General features: G+C 38.9%; 1 protein-coding gene across 1 annotated transcript in view; it reads left to right on the top strand.

The window, feature by feature from the left end:
• SCFD1 (sec1 family domain containing 1) overlaps nt 1-4969 on the top strand; it is a 107729-nt gene extending 102760 nt beyond the window's left edge. Inside the window, exon 25 of the mRNA XM_008567159.1 lies at nt 4748-4969. Within this exon, the coding sequence (XP_008565381.1) occupies nt 4748-4771 (24 nt within the window). The 3' untranslated portion in view covers nt 4772-4969. The remainder of the gene's footprint in view (nt 1-4747) is intronic.
• Nucleotides 4970-17356: the final 12387 nt, after the last annotated feature.

The raw sequence follows: 17356 nt of genomic DNA, 5'->3' as shown, positions 1-17356 counted from the left end.
TAAAATCTACCACCACCCCCCAAAAAACCTGAAGAATAACAAAAGTCCTAGCAGGTTAATCTCTTTTCTTAGGAATATTGAAAAATATTTCTTGTTACTTGTATCTGAGTTCTGTCTCCAATTTTTACAGGGGAAACAAGGCAAACATGTTTTATATGGCTGCAGTGAAATTTTCAATGCTACACAGTTCATAAAACAGGTAAAGTATACCTTTTTAGTTTGTTTCTGTTAACATACCCCAAGATGATGTTGATATTTTTCTAAAGAGAGAAAGAAAACTGTTTATTCATCTGTACCAGTTAAAACCAAAAGCCATACAGCTGTAAGAACATAAGAATTTGCAGTTGGAATAGTGTACTTAGGCAAAATCCAATCCCACATTTCCTTGCGTACTGTTCACATTTCTGACTTTGCCAAGCATATCACATATTGGGCCTGAGAGATTAAGCAATTTTCTTAGGGAATAGCATGTGCTCAGTTGATACAATAAAGTCCACTCACCTTAGCTGCCATAAAAATCATAACTGTACCCTGTACTAATTTTTAGTAACCATTTCTAGCATTCATTTTCCAGCACAACTTCCTTATCCTTACATGGTTCTTGTATTTTTAACCTTAATTTAGCACCTCAGAGGTTTTATGAGAATTTCAAACATACAGAAAACTTGAAGAGAATTTGCAATAAACACTTGCATACTCCCCATTAATGTTTTACTCTACAAGCTTTATAAGTATTGTAAGATACCTATCCATCCCTAAATCTATTTATTGCTCCAACTTATTTTATTAATTTCAAAGTAAATTGTAGCTATAGGTGCACTTCCTCCTTAATACTTCAATGCCCATATCATTACCTTAGAGTTCATTATTTGTTTAGGGTTCCCCCCACATCCCTAAATCTATTTATTGCTCCAACTTATTTTATTAATTTCAAAGTAAATTGTAGCTATCGGTGCACTTCCTCCTTAATACTTCAATGCCCATATCATTACCTTAGAGTTCATTATTTGTTTAGGGTTCCCCCCACTTTGGAAGTAGAATATGCAATAAATACACAAATCTTAAGTGTACCTTCATGAGTTTTGCCAGATGTGTTTGCCTGAGTAACCCAAACCCCTGTCAAGATAGAGAACATTATCATCACCCTATAAAGTTCTCTTATATCCTTTCTCAATCCCTGCCCAAATACTGTTTTGATATTTTTCTACCACCGTAGATTAGTTTGCCTATTCTGAGATCATCATATAAATGTTATCTTTTTTCCTAGTTAGGTTAACTAAGGGAATCTCAATTTTGTTCGTCTTTTTAATGAACCAGATGTTATATGGTACTTTTCTCAATTGTTTTCTGTTTCATCAGTATCTACTCTTTATATTATTTCCTTCATTCTGATTACTTTGGTTTTACTTTGCTCTTTTTTTCCTAGCTTCTTAACTTGGAAACTTAAGTTATTAACTTTATTTTCTAAAATAAGCATTTAAAGCCATAAAATTAAAATTCCTGCCAAATACTACTTTAGCTGCATTCCACAAATTTTAATATGTTGTATTTTCATTATCATTTAGTTGCAAATAATTTGTAGTTTACATTGTGATTTATTCTTTAGCCCATGTATTATTTATAGGTCTGTTGTTTTCAAGTGTTTAAGCGTTTTCTAGATGTCTTATTTGTATTGATTTCTAATTTAGTTCCCTTGAACATACTCCACATAATTTCACTGTTTTAAAATGTATTGAAATTTCTTGTGTGGCCCAACGTTTGGTGTAACTTGCTAAGTATTCCATGTGTGCTTAACAAGAGCGTGCTTTTGCAGAACTTGAGTGTAGGATTCTATAAATATCAGTTTGGTCAGGGTAACTGATAGCGTTGCTCAGATACTCTGTATTTGTTGGATTGATTTTTGGTCTAGTTTTATCATCTACTGAAAGATTGGCATTAAAATCTCCAACTTTAGGTCTGTCAATTTCTGCTTTTTATATTTTGAAGATGTTATTAGGTACATGTACATTTATAATTGTATCTTCCTGATGAATGGACACTTATCATTATACAGTATTCCTCTACATATCTGTTATTGCTCTTTGCCTTGAAGTCTACTTTATCTCATATTAATATAGCCAGTCTTGCCCCTTATACTTACTGTTTCCATTTGTTCACTTCTAACTTTTTTTTTTTCCTTTTTGTCTTTTTTACTGACCGGTAACGGGATCGCAAGCCTCGGTGTTGCGCCCGCACCGCGCTCAGCCAGTGAGTGGGAACCGGTCTCCACATGGGATCTGACCCCTCGGCGGGAGCGCTGCCGCGCTCCCAAGCGGCGCACTCGCCAGTGCGCCACCGGGCCGGCCCCACTTCTAACTTATTAAAGTGTTTATTTTGTAGCAGCATATACTTGGATTTTTTTTTTATTAGCCGTTCTTATAGTCTCTGCCTTTTTGTTGGAGTCTTTGGTCTATTAACATCTAACGTAATTACTGATAATGATTGACCACATACTATTTGCTTTTTATTAATCTCCTGTTTGGGATTCCTCTGTTCTTTCTTTCCTGCCTTTCTTTGGATTACTTGAAAATTATTTTTATTCATCCACAGAATTTTTAGCTCTATCTTTGCATTATTAATTCCGCAGCTATTCCAAAGGTCATAATATATACATCTTTGCTTGTAGATTATAGACTAGAACTTATATTGTGCCACTTGCATTAAATGTAGAAACCTTGCAACCATATAGACTCATTCTCCCAGCATTTATACTGTGATTATATATTTTACATCTATATACATTAACCAAGACAATGGTCAGTGTTATCATTTGTGTCTTAGTCATGAACATCATAAAGAAACAAATCTTTTGCATTTGCACAGATATTTCAAGTTTTCAGTGCTCTTCATCTCTACTTCTAGTAGATTCTAGTTTCCATCTGTTGACCAGAAAAACTCCTTTTAGCATTTATTGTAGCTCAGATATGCTAGCAGTGAGTTCTTTTTGTAATATGAATGTGTCTATTTCACCTTTGTTAATTATTATTTTTGCTTTACAGAATTCTGGATTGATAGTTTTTCAATACTTTAAAGATGTTAATCCACTGTTTTCTGGCCTCCATTGTTTCTGATAGGAAGTCAGTAGTTATTCAGGAAGTTAGTAGTAATTAAAATCACTGTAACATCGTTAAGTCATGTATTCCTTAACAATGGAGATTCACTCTGAGAAATTTGTCTTTAGGTGATTTCATCATTATGCAACATCATAAAACATACTTACAGAAACCTAGATGGTAGCCTCCTACACACCTAGGCTATATGGCATAGCTATTATAATCTTATGGGATTATAAATATGGTACATATGGTATGTCATTGACAGAAACATCATTATGCAGCACATGACTATATATATAATGTACCATTTCTCTCTGTTGCTTTCAAGATTATATTATATATATGTATGACATTCTGTGTATTTTTCTTGCTTGGGGAACACTGAGCTTCCTGAATCTTTAAGTTTATACCTTAACCAAATTCAGGGAATTTTCAGCCATTATTTCTTCAAATATTTTTATGCCCAATTTTCTGTCTCCTCTTCTTTTGGGACTTCACTTACATATATGTTTGAGTTTTTTTGTTGTCCCACTAATCCTTGAGGATTGTATCATTCAGAGTGTACAATTTATGTTGCTCTCACTTCAGTTTCACTAAGTCATTCCTCTATTATCTCCATTCTATTTAAGTAATGTATTTACCAATTCTAGAATTTTCATTTGGTTCCTTTATGTTTCTCTTATTTTTTCATTCATTGTGAGCATGTTTTCTTTTACTTCATTGAGGATAGTTATAGCTGCTTTTATAACCTTGTATGTTAATTACAACATATGGGTCATTTCACTGTTGGTCACCATTGATTGTCTTTTCACTAGAGAATGGGTCACATTTTTCTGTTTCTTTATATATTGACTAATTTTAGATTGCATCTTCAATGTTGTGAATATGATGTTTTGGAGACTGAATTCCATTTCTCTAAAAAATGTTGATTTGGGAGTTTATTAAGCAATTACCTTGTTTGGACTCAAACTCATTTCTTGGGAAGTAGCTCAAATCCCACTTCTGAGTCTCTCCCATTCATGAGTGGTTCAGGGTCTTTAAAGTTTATAATTATAATCTCTGGGAGAATTGATCCAATAGGAATTTACCCAGCCTTCCAAAATTGAAAGGCTTTTCTTTTGATCATCTTTTAGAAATACAAAAATATATGGAGAAGAGAACTGTCAGTAGGGAAGTTGCTCATGACATTTCTGTTTGCATTTTCATACTAAGTTAATTTCTTTTCTTAGGGTTTTTGTTTTCTGTGAGTTGAATTTGAACTTAATAAGGTTTACATTTCTTTGCTATGATAGTGTTTATTATATTTATAATTCAGTTTTTAAATATCTACAAATGTTAAAGATTTGAGTTAGTGGTGAATATTAAATTAAAATATATTATTCTAGGAATGCAGTGAATAAAATAGGAAGCCTAAATTTTACCGTGATGAAAGTGTGAATTTCTTAAGATATTTATAAATATATATAAATATATATGTTGAAAGTTATACCTATTTTTTTTTCTGTTTGCATTGTTAGGCAATTGTTTTTGTGGTGGGAGGAGGCAACTACATTGAATATCAAAATCTGGTTGACTACATAAAGGGGAAACAAGGCAAACATGTTTTATATGGCTGCAGTGAAATTTTCAATGATTTTGTGTTTTGTTTTTAGTTGTCACAACTTGGACAAAAATGACACAGAAGAACCTTAATATGATAATCTACTTGGAACTTGGCTAAATGTAAAAAGAAAAGTCAAAGGAGCCAGATGTTTTCTTCTCTATGACAATATTCTAACAGTGAAACTCAGTTATTTGTTAATTTTTAAGGAAATTCTATACTTAATATAATATGTACTGATTAAAAGAAAAGAATAAAACATTTAAGAAATAAATTTTACCATTGTTCATTCTCCTGTTACATTTGACAAATGAGAAAGTACTTTGGAAGTAAAGCTCTATCTGAAGATAATACTAAAGAATTAATATAATAACTAGCAGGTTATGTTTAAAGCTGGTGAAAGTTTAAAGTTATCTGTATACAAATGTTATTTGATTGGTTCTTGAATCCCCTACTTAAATGCATTTTAATTGTAAAAATATTTTCTCAGAGTTGCTTGTTGGTTTCCCATGTTGCTGCCTCTAGATTTTAAGTGAAGATTTTAAAGCCATTTCAGTGTCTCTTCTCCTTCTGGCACACCTATGTACATTGTATCACATAAAATCCCTCCTTCATGTAGTGGAAAAGTAAAAAAAAAAATTCATCTCATAAAATTCTAAAAAGTAAAAGTGTTGATTCCAAGATTCCTGGATACAGCACCCACAAGGACTGTTGATCAGTCATACAACTCAAGGCATATCCATGAGATAAAGCAAGTCAGTGCTCGAGAGGAAAAAAAACTGATCCTGTTATAAAGGCCCGGGAGCTTTTCCTCCTAATGATCCTCATCTGAAGGAATCCGTTACATTATAGATAACATACTGACAATAGATACAAGAGTCACAGGACTGTTTCAGCACCCTCAACCCCCATGAATCAGTGCTATCATAACAAAGCACAGGTCAAGGAACATAGAATTCTAGAGAGGTAATGGTCTGCTAATCTGACTTATTCCTGGGATAAAATTTAAAATATCTGGAGGAATGGAAAAGCTGGGTATACATCAAGCAATTCTTTTTTTTTTTAAAGATGACCGGTAAGGGGATCTTAACCCTTGACTTGGTGTTGTCAGCTCCATGCTCTCCCAAGTGAGCTAACCGGCCATCCCTATATGGGATCCGAACCCGTGGCCTTGGTGTTATCAGCACCACACCCTCCCGAGTGAGCCACGGGCCGGCCCATCATCAAGCAATTCTTGATAAGTAACATAGATAATATTTATCCTATGCAGCCAGCCAGTAAAAAAGGAACCTATAACAAAACAATCCCAAAATAGTAAGCCTTCCGTACCTTACTTAAATGAGCCAAAGGAAGGAAGGAATCTTGGCTCAGAGTTCACATTTACTTTATTTAATTCATTTCAATACAGACACAAGTAATCAAAGTACTAAAGTTTGATAGCACCAATAATTATAACCTGGAATAATTTTTACATCAAATGTAATCAGACACCTAGTTGAGGATTTAAAAAAAAAAAGGAAAGACACTGTGGAAATGTGTTCAGGACAAGCACAAAATGACAGAAAATGGCTCACACCAACTATATTGTCATTGCCTTGCTTACTGCCAGCAACATGCATCACACACATTCTTTATTTCAATGCTCATCATACTTTCAAAACTTCCACACTGCTTCTGACATTCTACTAATAGTATTTGAAGTGTAACTTGAGACTTTTCCTGCACATCATTTTGTTTAAATGTACTGAGTTTGGGGACATAAATATAAATTTTCTGTACATGGACACATCAGTCAAAAATAAGTTCTCTTTTTAAGAAATAAGCTATATGAAATGTTATGAAATTTGGGTAATAAAAGTCAAGATCCTTTCTAGAAGGAAAACATTAATGGGAGAAACATTCTAAAATATAGGTATAAAAGTTAGAAAATATCTTCAGAGAGGGCCGGCCCATGGCTCACTAGGTAGAGTGTGGTGCTGATAACACCAAGGCCACAGGTTCAGATCCTATATAGGGATGGCCAGTTGGCTCACTTGGGAGAGTGTGGTGCTGATAACACCAAGGCCACAGGTTCAGATCCTATATAGGGATGGCCAGTTGGCTCACTTGGGAGAGTGTGGTGCTGATAACACCAAGCCAAGAGTTAAGATCCCCTTACTGGTCATCTTTAGAGTAACCATGATTCTTTCAGAAGGAGAGAAGAAATCTAGGGTAATTAGAGGGGGGAAGGGGAGCGCATGGGGGAAGGGGAGAGATTGGACAAGGGGCATAAAGAATTATTACGATTTGTAACAATACATATGCTAGTAATATTGATTTGATCAACATATCTCAATGTTGAACCCCTAAAATATGTATAATCAATTTTGATTCAATAAATAAAATTTAAAAAGAAAAAAAAGAAAAAATATATGTGAAGAGAATAGGTAAATATGAAAGCATATTTGAAAAACATAGAAATTAAAAATAAAATATCAAAAATTTAATTCAGTAGATAGGTTAAGCAACAGATGAAATGTGACTAAGTAGGAAATCTGAACCAGAAGATGGATTAGAAGAAAGGATCCAGAAGGCAACACAGAAATAAACATTGAGAAATAAGAAAGGGAAATAAAGTCATGAACTAAAGAATGAGAAGATCTAAATCATGTACCTAACGTTGTCAAAAGAAAAAAGAGATAAAATGTGGCAGTGATAACACTTGAGATAACACCAATTTTCTAGAACAGATGAAAGACACCCATTTATACATCAAGCAACCCAAATAATCCCTAGCAGGGCAGTGATAAAGAATCCACCTTTTGGTACAGTAGAACACTAAAGACAAAGTAGTCACAGAAACAGTACAAGAAAAAATAACATTCACTGGGTTCCGAAGAGAGAGAGCACAGACATCTTAAATATAACCATTAGCCATAGTTTGTGGAATAATATTGTCAACGTTTTGAAAGAAAATACTGCCAATTAATGTCTAGCAAAATATTTCCAAGAAAGAGGACAAAATACATTGTCAGATAAAGAAAAAGTTTGCCACCAGCAAACTTTCCGAAGGAAATTCTAAAGGCTGTACTTCATATGCAAGAAAAGTAATGTAAAAAAAGAAAGAAAAGTGATGCCAGGTATAAAAAGAAATGAAAATGTTGTAGGTCAAACTAAAAGAATACTAATTGTTTGAAACAACAGTAATAATAGCTTATGGGTTTAAAAAAAAATTGAAATACATCACAACACATAAATAAGAAAAATTGTTAATGGTGTAAAAGTGTGCAGAGTCCTCCAGTTCCTCCCAATTTCTTTGTCCTGACTAAGGATCACAGAATGCCTTGACCACCGTGTGACCTGGCCAGCTACATGTTTTCCCCTGCAGGCTTGAACCCAAGACTGCCTTGGACATTCCCAGGCACTGATAAGCTTGTTTAGGTTGTTGCCCAAAACAATGTAAGATCAAATATGTTGCTAAACATTTAGAAAGCCCTGGCCCTATGCCAAATTCCTTAACCCCCCACATAAACTCCATATCTAACCCCCTTGTCGCAGATGTACTTAGGTAGAATGTGTCTTTTCGGGCCGGCCCGGTGGCGCACTGCGCTAGTGCGCCGCTTGGGAAGCGCGGCTGCGCTCCCGCCGAGGGTTCGGATCCCACATACAGACCGGTTCCCGCTCACAGGTTGTTGCCCAAAACAATGTAAGATCAAATATGTTGCTAAACATTTAGAAAGCCCTGGCCCTATGCCAAATTCCTTAAACCCCCACATAAACTCCATATCTAACCCCCTTGTCGCAGATGTACTTAGGTAGAATGTGTCTTTTCCTGCTGTCCACCACAAGGACTGCTGTAGCACTGTGTATAAGTTCCCCTAATAAGTGTTTTGGACTGATCACCCTGGCATTTAGTGCTTCTTTGGAGTCCCAACCTAGCCCCATTTCAGGATGGTCTGGGGAAGTCCCTTGCAGGAACTCCCCTGCCACTGCTTTTGGGGCAACTCCAGCTACAAACTTAGCTGGACAAAACAGTATCAAGGTTCATGACTGTCTGGATAAAAGTACTCATTAACTTTAAAAATTCATACATTAGGTATGTATTTGTAATTTCCAAAGCAACCGCTAAAAGAAAAAATACAGTATGAGTTGTCTAAACTAGTATGTGTAGAATGGGAGTATATGAGAAGAGAATGAACATAGAATGGGAAGCACAAAAAGAACTGAGATATAAACCCAAATATACCAGCAATTACAATATAAATACACTAAATAATTCGGTTGAAATATAAAGACTGTCAGACTGAATTTTTAAAACCCAGCTATGCTCTGTTTACAGGAGACATTTAAACTATAAGAATATGGGTTACATATAAAAGAATGGAACAGCTATAATATACAGAACCAAATAAAAGAAAGCTAGTATGGCTTTATTATATTAGACAAAGTACACTTGTAAGTGAAATGTAGTTTTAGAGATAGAAAAGATAATTTCATAGGCATGCAGGTTTCAGTTTACCAGAGAGATATGACAACTTTAAATCTATTTGTACCTATACACTTCTGGCAAGATGGTGGAATAGATGGTCCCCAGCATCAATCTCTCCCACAAATCAACCAATTTACAACTATGAAAAAGCAATGACAGCCAAGCTGGGGCTGCTGGAGCTGAGGGGAAGAGGAGGAGAGACCTATGGAGTTCATGATGGCAGGAGAAGCCACAATGAGAGAGAGAAAAACCCGCTCTGTTTCGAGCCCTGGCTGCTTCCAAGCTGAAGCTGTTGAGTGCACGGAACAGGAGCCAGCAGAAGCCACAGCTGTGCCCTTCAGATGAAGCTGCTTGGAGGTGGCAAGGGAGAAGAGGGCCTTCGTGGCCCCCAGGCCAGCAAGACCACTAGTAGGGTTCCCATGGACCCACATAGGAGCAAGGAGCCACAACTGAAAAAAAGGAGCCACTCAGAGGCTGATAAGTCATCGCAAGGGACCAGCATGTGACCCGTCCCATGGGAAGTGTTTGTGATATGGGCAGTGGGGGAGATGGAGCCACTGGGAGAACACTGGGACATAGCAAGGACAGCTGATCTGCACCCCAATCAGCACAGGACCACTCAGAGGAGACTGGTCAGGAATATAGAATTGCATGGGGTGCAGTTTCATGAAAAGACTTAGGCCCAGACCAGAGTTTCTACACAACCCAGGTGCACCGGCTTTCACTAGACCCAGAAGTACCCATAAAGTCAACCATTAAAACCTAAGGGCTGAGCCCATGGCGCACTCAGGAGAGTGTGGCGCTGGGAGCACAGCGACGCTCTCACCGCGGGTTCGGATCCTATATAGGAATGGCCGGTACGCTCACTGGCTGAGCGCAGTGTGGGTGGCACCACACCAAGGGTTGCGATCCCCTTACCGGTCACGAAAAAGACAAAAAAAAAAAAACCTAAGCTGCACAGAAAGCCTTCCCTAGGGAATCAGCAGCAAAGCAGCAATTTAGCTCAACCACAAAGCTCAAGTGCTGGTCCCCACAGGAAGTTCCCCCATTTTAGAAGTAAGCAAAGGACAACAAATTAGTTCTGGTGCAGAGTTTAAGTGGTGGGAACAGCATATAATCCAACACAGAACTGAAAGAAAAAACAAAATACCCACAGACCAGAGACAAATTTTGATATTAACTAGTAAAGGTCTCATTTCACCAAAGAACACCTATAACACCTAGGAGGACTGGAAGCCCCCTGGGCTACCAAGCCAGAAAAGGGGCAGAGCTGGCGGCCTCAGCCATGCCCCCTGACACCCACAGCCAGTCCTGAGGGTGGGGGACGAGGGCCTCGGCCACACACCCCCTGACATGCACAACCAGCCCAGTGACAACCGCCAAGCTGCTGCAGAAGCGCCCCAGGCTCTCTTGAGCCAGGGTGGTGGGGGGCCAAGGACCTCGGCCACATTCCCTTGACATGTGCAACCAGCCCAGCAACACCACCAAGCCCCAGCAAGAAGGGCCCTGGGTTCCTGAGCTTGGGGCTTTTGCCACACCCCCCTGACATCTGCACCCAGCCCAGTAATGATCAAGCCACTGCTGGAAGCCCCCTGGTCTCCCCTGTGGGAATGAGGGGGTGTCACAGACCTCAATCCTGCCCCTCCTCCTCCCTTCTCCTTCCATCCCATTTCCTTCCCTCTTCCCCTCTCCCCCTCCCTCCCAACTGCTCCGCAACAACCTAGAATGTAAAAAAAATAAATAAAATTACATTTTCTTTTAAAAATAAATAAATGTATTTGTATCTAATAACAAAGCCATGAAACAGAAAAAAAAAAAAAAAACCAGTTTGGTAGTTCCTTAACAAGCGAAACACAGAATTATCATATGTTATGGGGGGAAAAAAAAAAAACTTTTCACCTACTACACAGTCACCGCTCAACACAGTACTTCACTTCTGACACCAGTTGTATGGGGTTTTTCCCTCCACACACCAGGCATTTCTCCAGTGGACACCAATGGGGTGTCTATAATTCAATTCTGACACTATCTACCCAGAGTTAGATAGTGGATCCCACAGACTGAGGGCTCAGTCCCACAAGACTAGCATTCCGCTTCAGAGGCCAATTCCAAGTCCCAGGTTGTGATCTGTACTTCTACCAACCAGCTATAAATCGGAGGTTCCCACGACCCCCACTCCTTGGGTTCAATTAATGTGCTAGAATGGCTAACAGAACTCAAGGAAATACTTTACTTACATTTATCCATTTATTACATATATATAATAAAGGCTATTATAAAGGATACAGTTGAACAGCCAGGTGGAAAAGATGTATAGGGCAAGCTACATGGAGAGGTACAGAGCTTCCGTGCCCTCTCTGGCCACACCACCCTCCAGGAACCTCTATACGTACCGCTATCCGAAGCTCTCCAAACTCAGTCCTTTTGGGTTTTTTTTTTTATGGAGGCTTCATCACATAGGCATGATTGATTAAATCATTGACTGTTTACTGACCAGTTCAACCATCAGCCCCTCTCCTCTCCTCAGAGGTCTAGGGATGAGGCTGAAAGTTCCAGCCCTTTAGTCGCATGGTGGATGTGACAAGCAGCCCACATCCTGAGGCTATCAAGGAAAAAAAAAAAAATCTGATGTTACCATGAAGCAAGTCAAATGATTGAAATAATTTTGAGCAGACTCAAATCACAATTTAAGTTAGAAATCAAACACAGACTTTCAACTTAAAAGCCCATCTTGGGAAATTGAGACTTAGTTCTAAATAACCCATCAGGTTAAAAATTAGAAAATATTTTGAAATGAATAATACTTTGAAAAGAACACCCAGAAAAACACTATATATTAAAAAGTGTTGATACAGCTAAAGAAGAATTTTAAGGCACATTTGTAGTTCAAAAGCAAATTTAAAAAATCAAGGTTGAAAATTTATAAACTAAGTAGCCATCACAAGTTAGAAAAAGAATAAAATCAACATGAAAAATGAAATAATAAAGAGCAGAAATTGATAAAAGAGAATCAAACGTGATAGAGAATGTTGAGCACTCAGTTGTGTCTCCCCAAATTCACATGTTGAAGCTCTGACCCCCAGTGTGACTGTGTTCACAGACGGGGCCTTTAACGAGGTAGTTAACGTTAAATGAGGTCATCAGGTGAGGCCCCAATCCAATAGGACTGATGTCCTTACAAGAAAAGGGACATTACTGCGAAGATTGCAGACATTATATAAGTAAAATGGAGCTACCTCTTTCTGCCAAGATGGAGTAATAGGTGCCAGGGTTATCCTCCCACCAGAAACAATTTTAAAACTGGACAAAATATATGAAACAACAAAACTGACTCAAATTTTCAAATACAAATCAGTAACAGAAATCTGGAAAATCGTTGTCTCAGGTTGGTTTCCCAGAAAGCAGGCTCACATAGAGATTGGCGTGCAGGAAGTTTGTAGGGGGTGTTGTAGGGATCAGCACTGTGGAGAAGGGATGTAAGCATGATCGGGCAGAGAAGGAAGGTGGCAGCCATTCTGTCACAACAAAGGCCCAGGGAACTCCGAAGCTAAGAGGGCCTTTGTGCACATAAACACTTCGTCTTGTAGATATTAAAAAGGTCATTGCTAAGGTTCTGAGATAGAAACCTTTCCATGGGACCTATAAAGGTTCTTGGGCCTTTTTAACAGTATTTCTGTGGAGGGACCTGGGGCTTTCTCAAACTGTCCACAATACAGCCACAGCACTGCAAGGGTCGCAGCAGGTGGGCAGCTCAGCAAGCCCATAGTCTGGTTAATTCAGACACTAGTCTCATCTGCCTCGCCAAGGGTGATTCTCCTTGGAAGAATTGATTCCTGCCCTGGGAGAGCTCAGAGCAGGGGTGGAGGTCAACAGGGAAAGAGAACCATCCTGCCCAGTGATTTACAAAAGTTCTATCAATTAACCCTCACAAAAGCACTGCCAAGTAGGTGTTACAGCTCTGATCTTATAGATGGAAACAAGTTCAGAGAGGTTTAGTACCTTGCTTAAGGTCAGAGCTGATACGTGGTGGAGCCAAAGAGGGAATGTGCATTTATTTGTCTGCTCCAAATCCACCCTCTTTCCATTGCTCAGAATTCCCTGGCTAGGGAAGCAGGTGGCTGGGAACCTCGCCAGGCCACCGCCTGCCAGTCAACCAGGGTCAGTCACTCTACCTGTTTTCTCCCATGTGTGATGACAGTTGTACAGAGTAGGGGCATCTAACGTGGGGCCTGAAAGCGAGCAGCTCACCTGAATGAACAGCTTGCTCAGGATGTTCAACAGAACAAATGCTTCACCTAGTGAACTGGCAGGCCTAGAAAGCCTTCTGAGGATGTTTGAGTAGTTTGGTGCAAACATGGGAAAGGTCAATTCACTTAGCATAGACAGGGCTGTACAGTGAAAGGAAAAGGTAAAATAAAAACAGACTGAGATGAAATCCAAGTCAAAACAGAAATGTGCCCTAAAACGGAAGATTCCATTTCATCAATCATCAGGTAATTTTTGTACTGTGACAGAGTCAGATTCACATCCTGCTGTGTTCAAAACTGTGAATTTTCAACTTATATCCTTAAATTTTACAGCCTTTAAGAAATATCCAAAAGAAGCTAAAGCGGGGTGTGAAGATTTTAATTTACTTGAATACACCCAGATTATCAGACTGTCAACATCTGGTGAACATTTTTCATGCTTTTTTAAAATTGCAAGGCATGGAACAACCTGACTCCAGGGGCTAATGAGTCTGTACTAACATAACATGTGAATAAAGGAAACCGGAAACTGAATTTCTGATTTTCTCAAGTGGTCATATCAAAATAAACAGAGTAAGCAGAGAGAACTAGGAACTATTCAACTTCACTTTGCTGAACTGCCCTGGGTGCAGAAGAATCATGGAACTTCAAAAATTGGTATCCAAAGAGATTCCTGGATGTTGATGAGTGTGTACCAGGCTTTAAGCGTTCGTAGCTGCTTTTACCATGGAGACCTCAGGATGATTCTAAATGATCAAGTAGCAGCCCATCAGTGTGGCTCAATTTCAAGAGGAACAGCTGATTGCACTGAAAGCAAGCTGTGTGCACCAAGATGGCATGGTGTCCTACGAGTGCAGAGACAGCTACACACACTCTAGGACTCTCCTGCAATTATGACTCACTATAATAAAACGTGTGGATTTGACTGCCAGCATCATTTCCCTGATTTTTGTCATCCGATATTTCCTTCCCCTGTGTTCACCCATGTGTCTCAAGTGGAGCTGAAGCCATTTCTAACAACAGGAATTGGTTAAGGGACAGACATGTAACCAATCCCAGCCAATGAGAGGCCATTAAACTCCTGCTGAGTCATTGCTTGAGAGGCACATGAGGGCCACTCTCTTTTCTGAACTTGAGCCAGAGATCTTTAAACATAAGGCTGTGAATATCACCCCAAGGACCGTGAGAATGAAGCCAATGCAGAGCCCAGAAATGTCCTAATGACATCATCTGAACCCCCTGGGTCTATCATTAGTATAACCTGAGTGTTACAGCTACAGAGGCAGAAAAAGCCCTAAAAGATGCAAAATCCAATGGATGGATTAAACATCCTAAGAGAGCCAAAGAAATGCAAACAAAATACAAGAAACAATAATTTTTAGACATTGGATAGTGATCCCTAAGAGAAGAGAAACAGATAAGGTGAGTCCTGTGATTTCCCCAGATTTACTTCCTGGAGAGGTTTTCCAGGCTGCAGCACTGGCAGAGCCAGCCCAGAGGTCTCTGAGTTGAGGAGACAGAGCTGGGCATCCAGGGAGGTCAAGGCAGCTAGAATTTACAGAGAGAAGAGTGCTGTCCAAGAAGAGAGTCCTGGAGATTTGCAGAACACCTCCCTTGAGGATTCAGCCTAGTACTGATCAGTGCATTAGGGGGACATGAAGAATCCTCTGTGTTCACGTGGGGTCAGGAAGAATGTCAGTTCCCACCAACTACAGTGGAAAACCTCATAATTCACAGAGTATTGGGCAGAGTACTCAAAAGGGTTTTGCCTCAGTAATGGGGAAAATTAGCCCTAGGCTGGATGCTATCCTGGTCCCACCTAACAAAACTTAAAAGCAAGATGCAAGAGTACCAAGCGCTTTCTGAGTGACTTAACCATGTCCCAGTAAGCTCAAGAATAGAGGAATACAAAAATATCTAGCATCCAACAAGACAAAAGTCATGATGTCTGAAATCAAATCAAAACCTACCAAGTAAAACACAGGACAATAAGACCCATAATAAAAAGAAAATTTTTCAATAGAAACAGACACAGAAATGTCACAGATGCTAGAATTATAAATATGAACATTAAAACTATTATTATTACATTCCATATATTCACAGGTAGAAGAAAATTTGAGCACTTGTAAGTACAGATGTACAAGGCCCAAATTGAACTAGAAATTAAAAAATTCAATGTCTCAGATGAAAAATTTGCTAGGTATATTAGTAGAATAATAATGTTTATAAATTGAACTTAAAGCTTAAGAATAAAAAGTTTTAAGTTTAGTCTTTAAAAAAAATTTTTTTAAATAGCTCCTAAATATTTTTTGTGACCAAAAACCTACACTGACAGGATAAGGACATTCCTGAATTTTAAGTTTTGAGTTTTTTAATTTCCTAAGTCAATAAATTCTCTTGGCTTAAATAGTTTGAGAGAATTTCCATTTACAAAAAAACAAGTCATGAGATAATTGCCAAATCCTGGACAACGCTTCTGTCTTACTGGCTCTGAAAAACACATTCTCTTCCACAGAACTGTTAAAACTGATGCTGGCACCCATTAGTGACATAGATACAGATTCAGAATTGAGATACGCCCACAGAATAAAAGCCACAGCTCGAGAACTCCCTAATACGTTAGATACCAGAATTCTCACTGATTTTTCTTATGTTTGACCAATTACTTACACTAGGCTCACAATTATGAAACTTTTTGAGAATAAAATTGATTATACTGTTTATACACTACTTTTTATATTGTGCTTCTAAAACATGTTGTGAATTGTTAATCCTGTTAGTAAATTTTAAATTACGCAGTTCATACACAGATGAATTTCTGATTATGTATCCCCTATTTCAAGAACAAATACAAAAAACTTGGATTAGAAAATCCTCAAGGGCCGGCCCAGTGGCACACTGGAGAGTGCGCCGCTTGAGAGTGCGGCGGCGCTCCCGCCGAGGGTTCGGATCCCATGCGGAGACCGGTTCCCGCTCACTGGCTGAGCGCGGTGTGGGCGCAACACCGAGGGTTGCGATCCCGTTACCGGTCAGTAAAAAAGACAAAAAGGAAAAAAAAAAAAAAAGAAAATCCTCAAGTGCCCTACTTTCATTAATTTCCCACCAAATTTACAGAAAACTGATTTATAAACCTGAATGTATTCCAGTTTATTTATGAGTGAACATATACCAAAATCAGCAGTGATCAGTTGCAATGGGTCATACCTTATGAGAGGCAGAAGAGCAAAGAAGAAAATTAACAGTGTTACTTCTGTCATCTGTCAGGAACTTTGTCAGGTACTCTACATGCCTGGTCACTTAATCCTACTGAAAACCCTAAGAAAATACAAATGAGCAAATATAAGTCCAGAATTCAGCCAGCATCCAAGGTCATTCAGTTAGTACATAGTGGGATTTGAACTGGTCAGATCTATGTAAGTGTAGAGCTTTTCCAACTGAAATGAAGAATTAGAGGATAGAAAACTGGATGACTATGACATTGTCCTACCAGGTTATCTAAACCTGATGGCTTGTCTAGGTATATTTCTGTTCAGTAACCAGGACTGATTTACAGAGGCTGGTACTTAAAGCAAATGTCTGATGGAAGGACAGATGACAGATGAAGGCAGATTCTAGCCACAAACCCTGATGTGTTGACTCTGCTTCATAAATCCAATGTGGCCATGTGCCCCCATTCATTCATTCATTCATTCAAGAAAACAGTATTTATTAAATGCCTCTTTTTTTTTTTTTTTTCCTTTTTGTCTTTTTTTCATGACCGGCAACAGATCGCAACCCTCAGTGTCGCGCCCGTACCGGACTGGGACCGGCCACGGGATCGCAACCCTCGGTGTTGCTCCCGCCCCTCGCTCGGCCAGTGAGCGGCTGGTCTGTATGTGGGATCCGAACCCTCGGCGGGAGCGCCACCGCACTTCCCAAGCAGCGCACTACAGCAGTGAGCCAC

This window comes from Galeopterus variegatus, unplaced genomic scaffold (genome assembly GCF_000696425.1).
Source record: "Galeopterus variegatus unplaced genomic scaffold, G_variegatus-3.0.2 Scaffold299, whole genome shotgun sequence".
Taxonomy (NCBI): Eukaryota; Metazoa; Chordata; class Mammalia; order Dermoptera; family Cynocephalidae; genus Galeopterus; species Galeopterus variegatus.
Note: the sequence above shows the minus strand (reverse complement) of the source record. Positions and strands in the feature narration are given on the sequence as shown.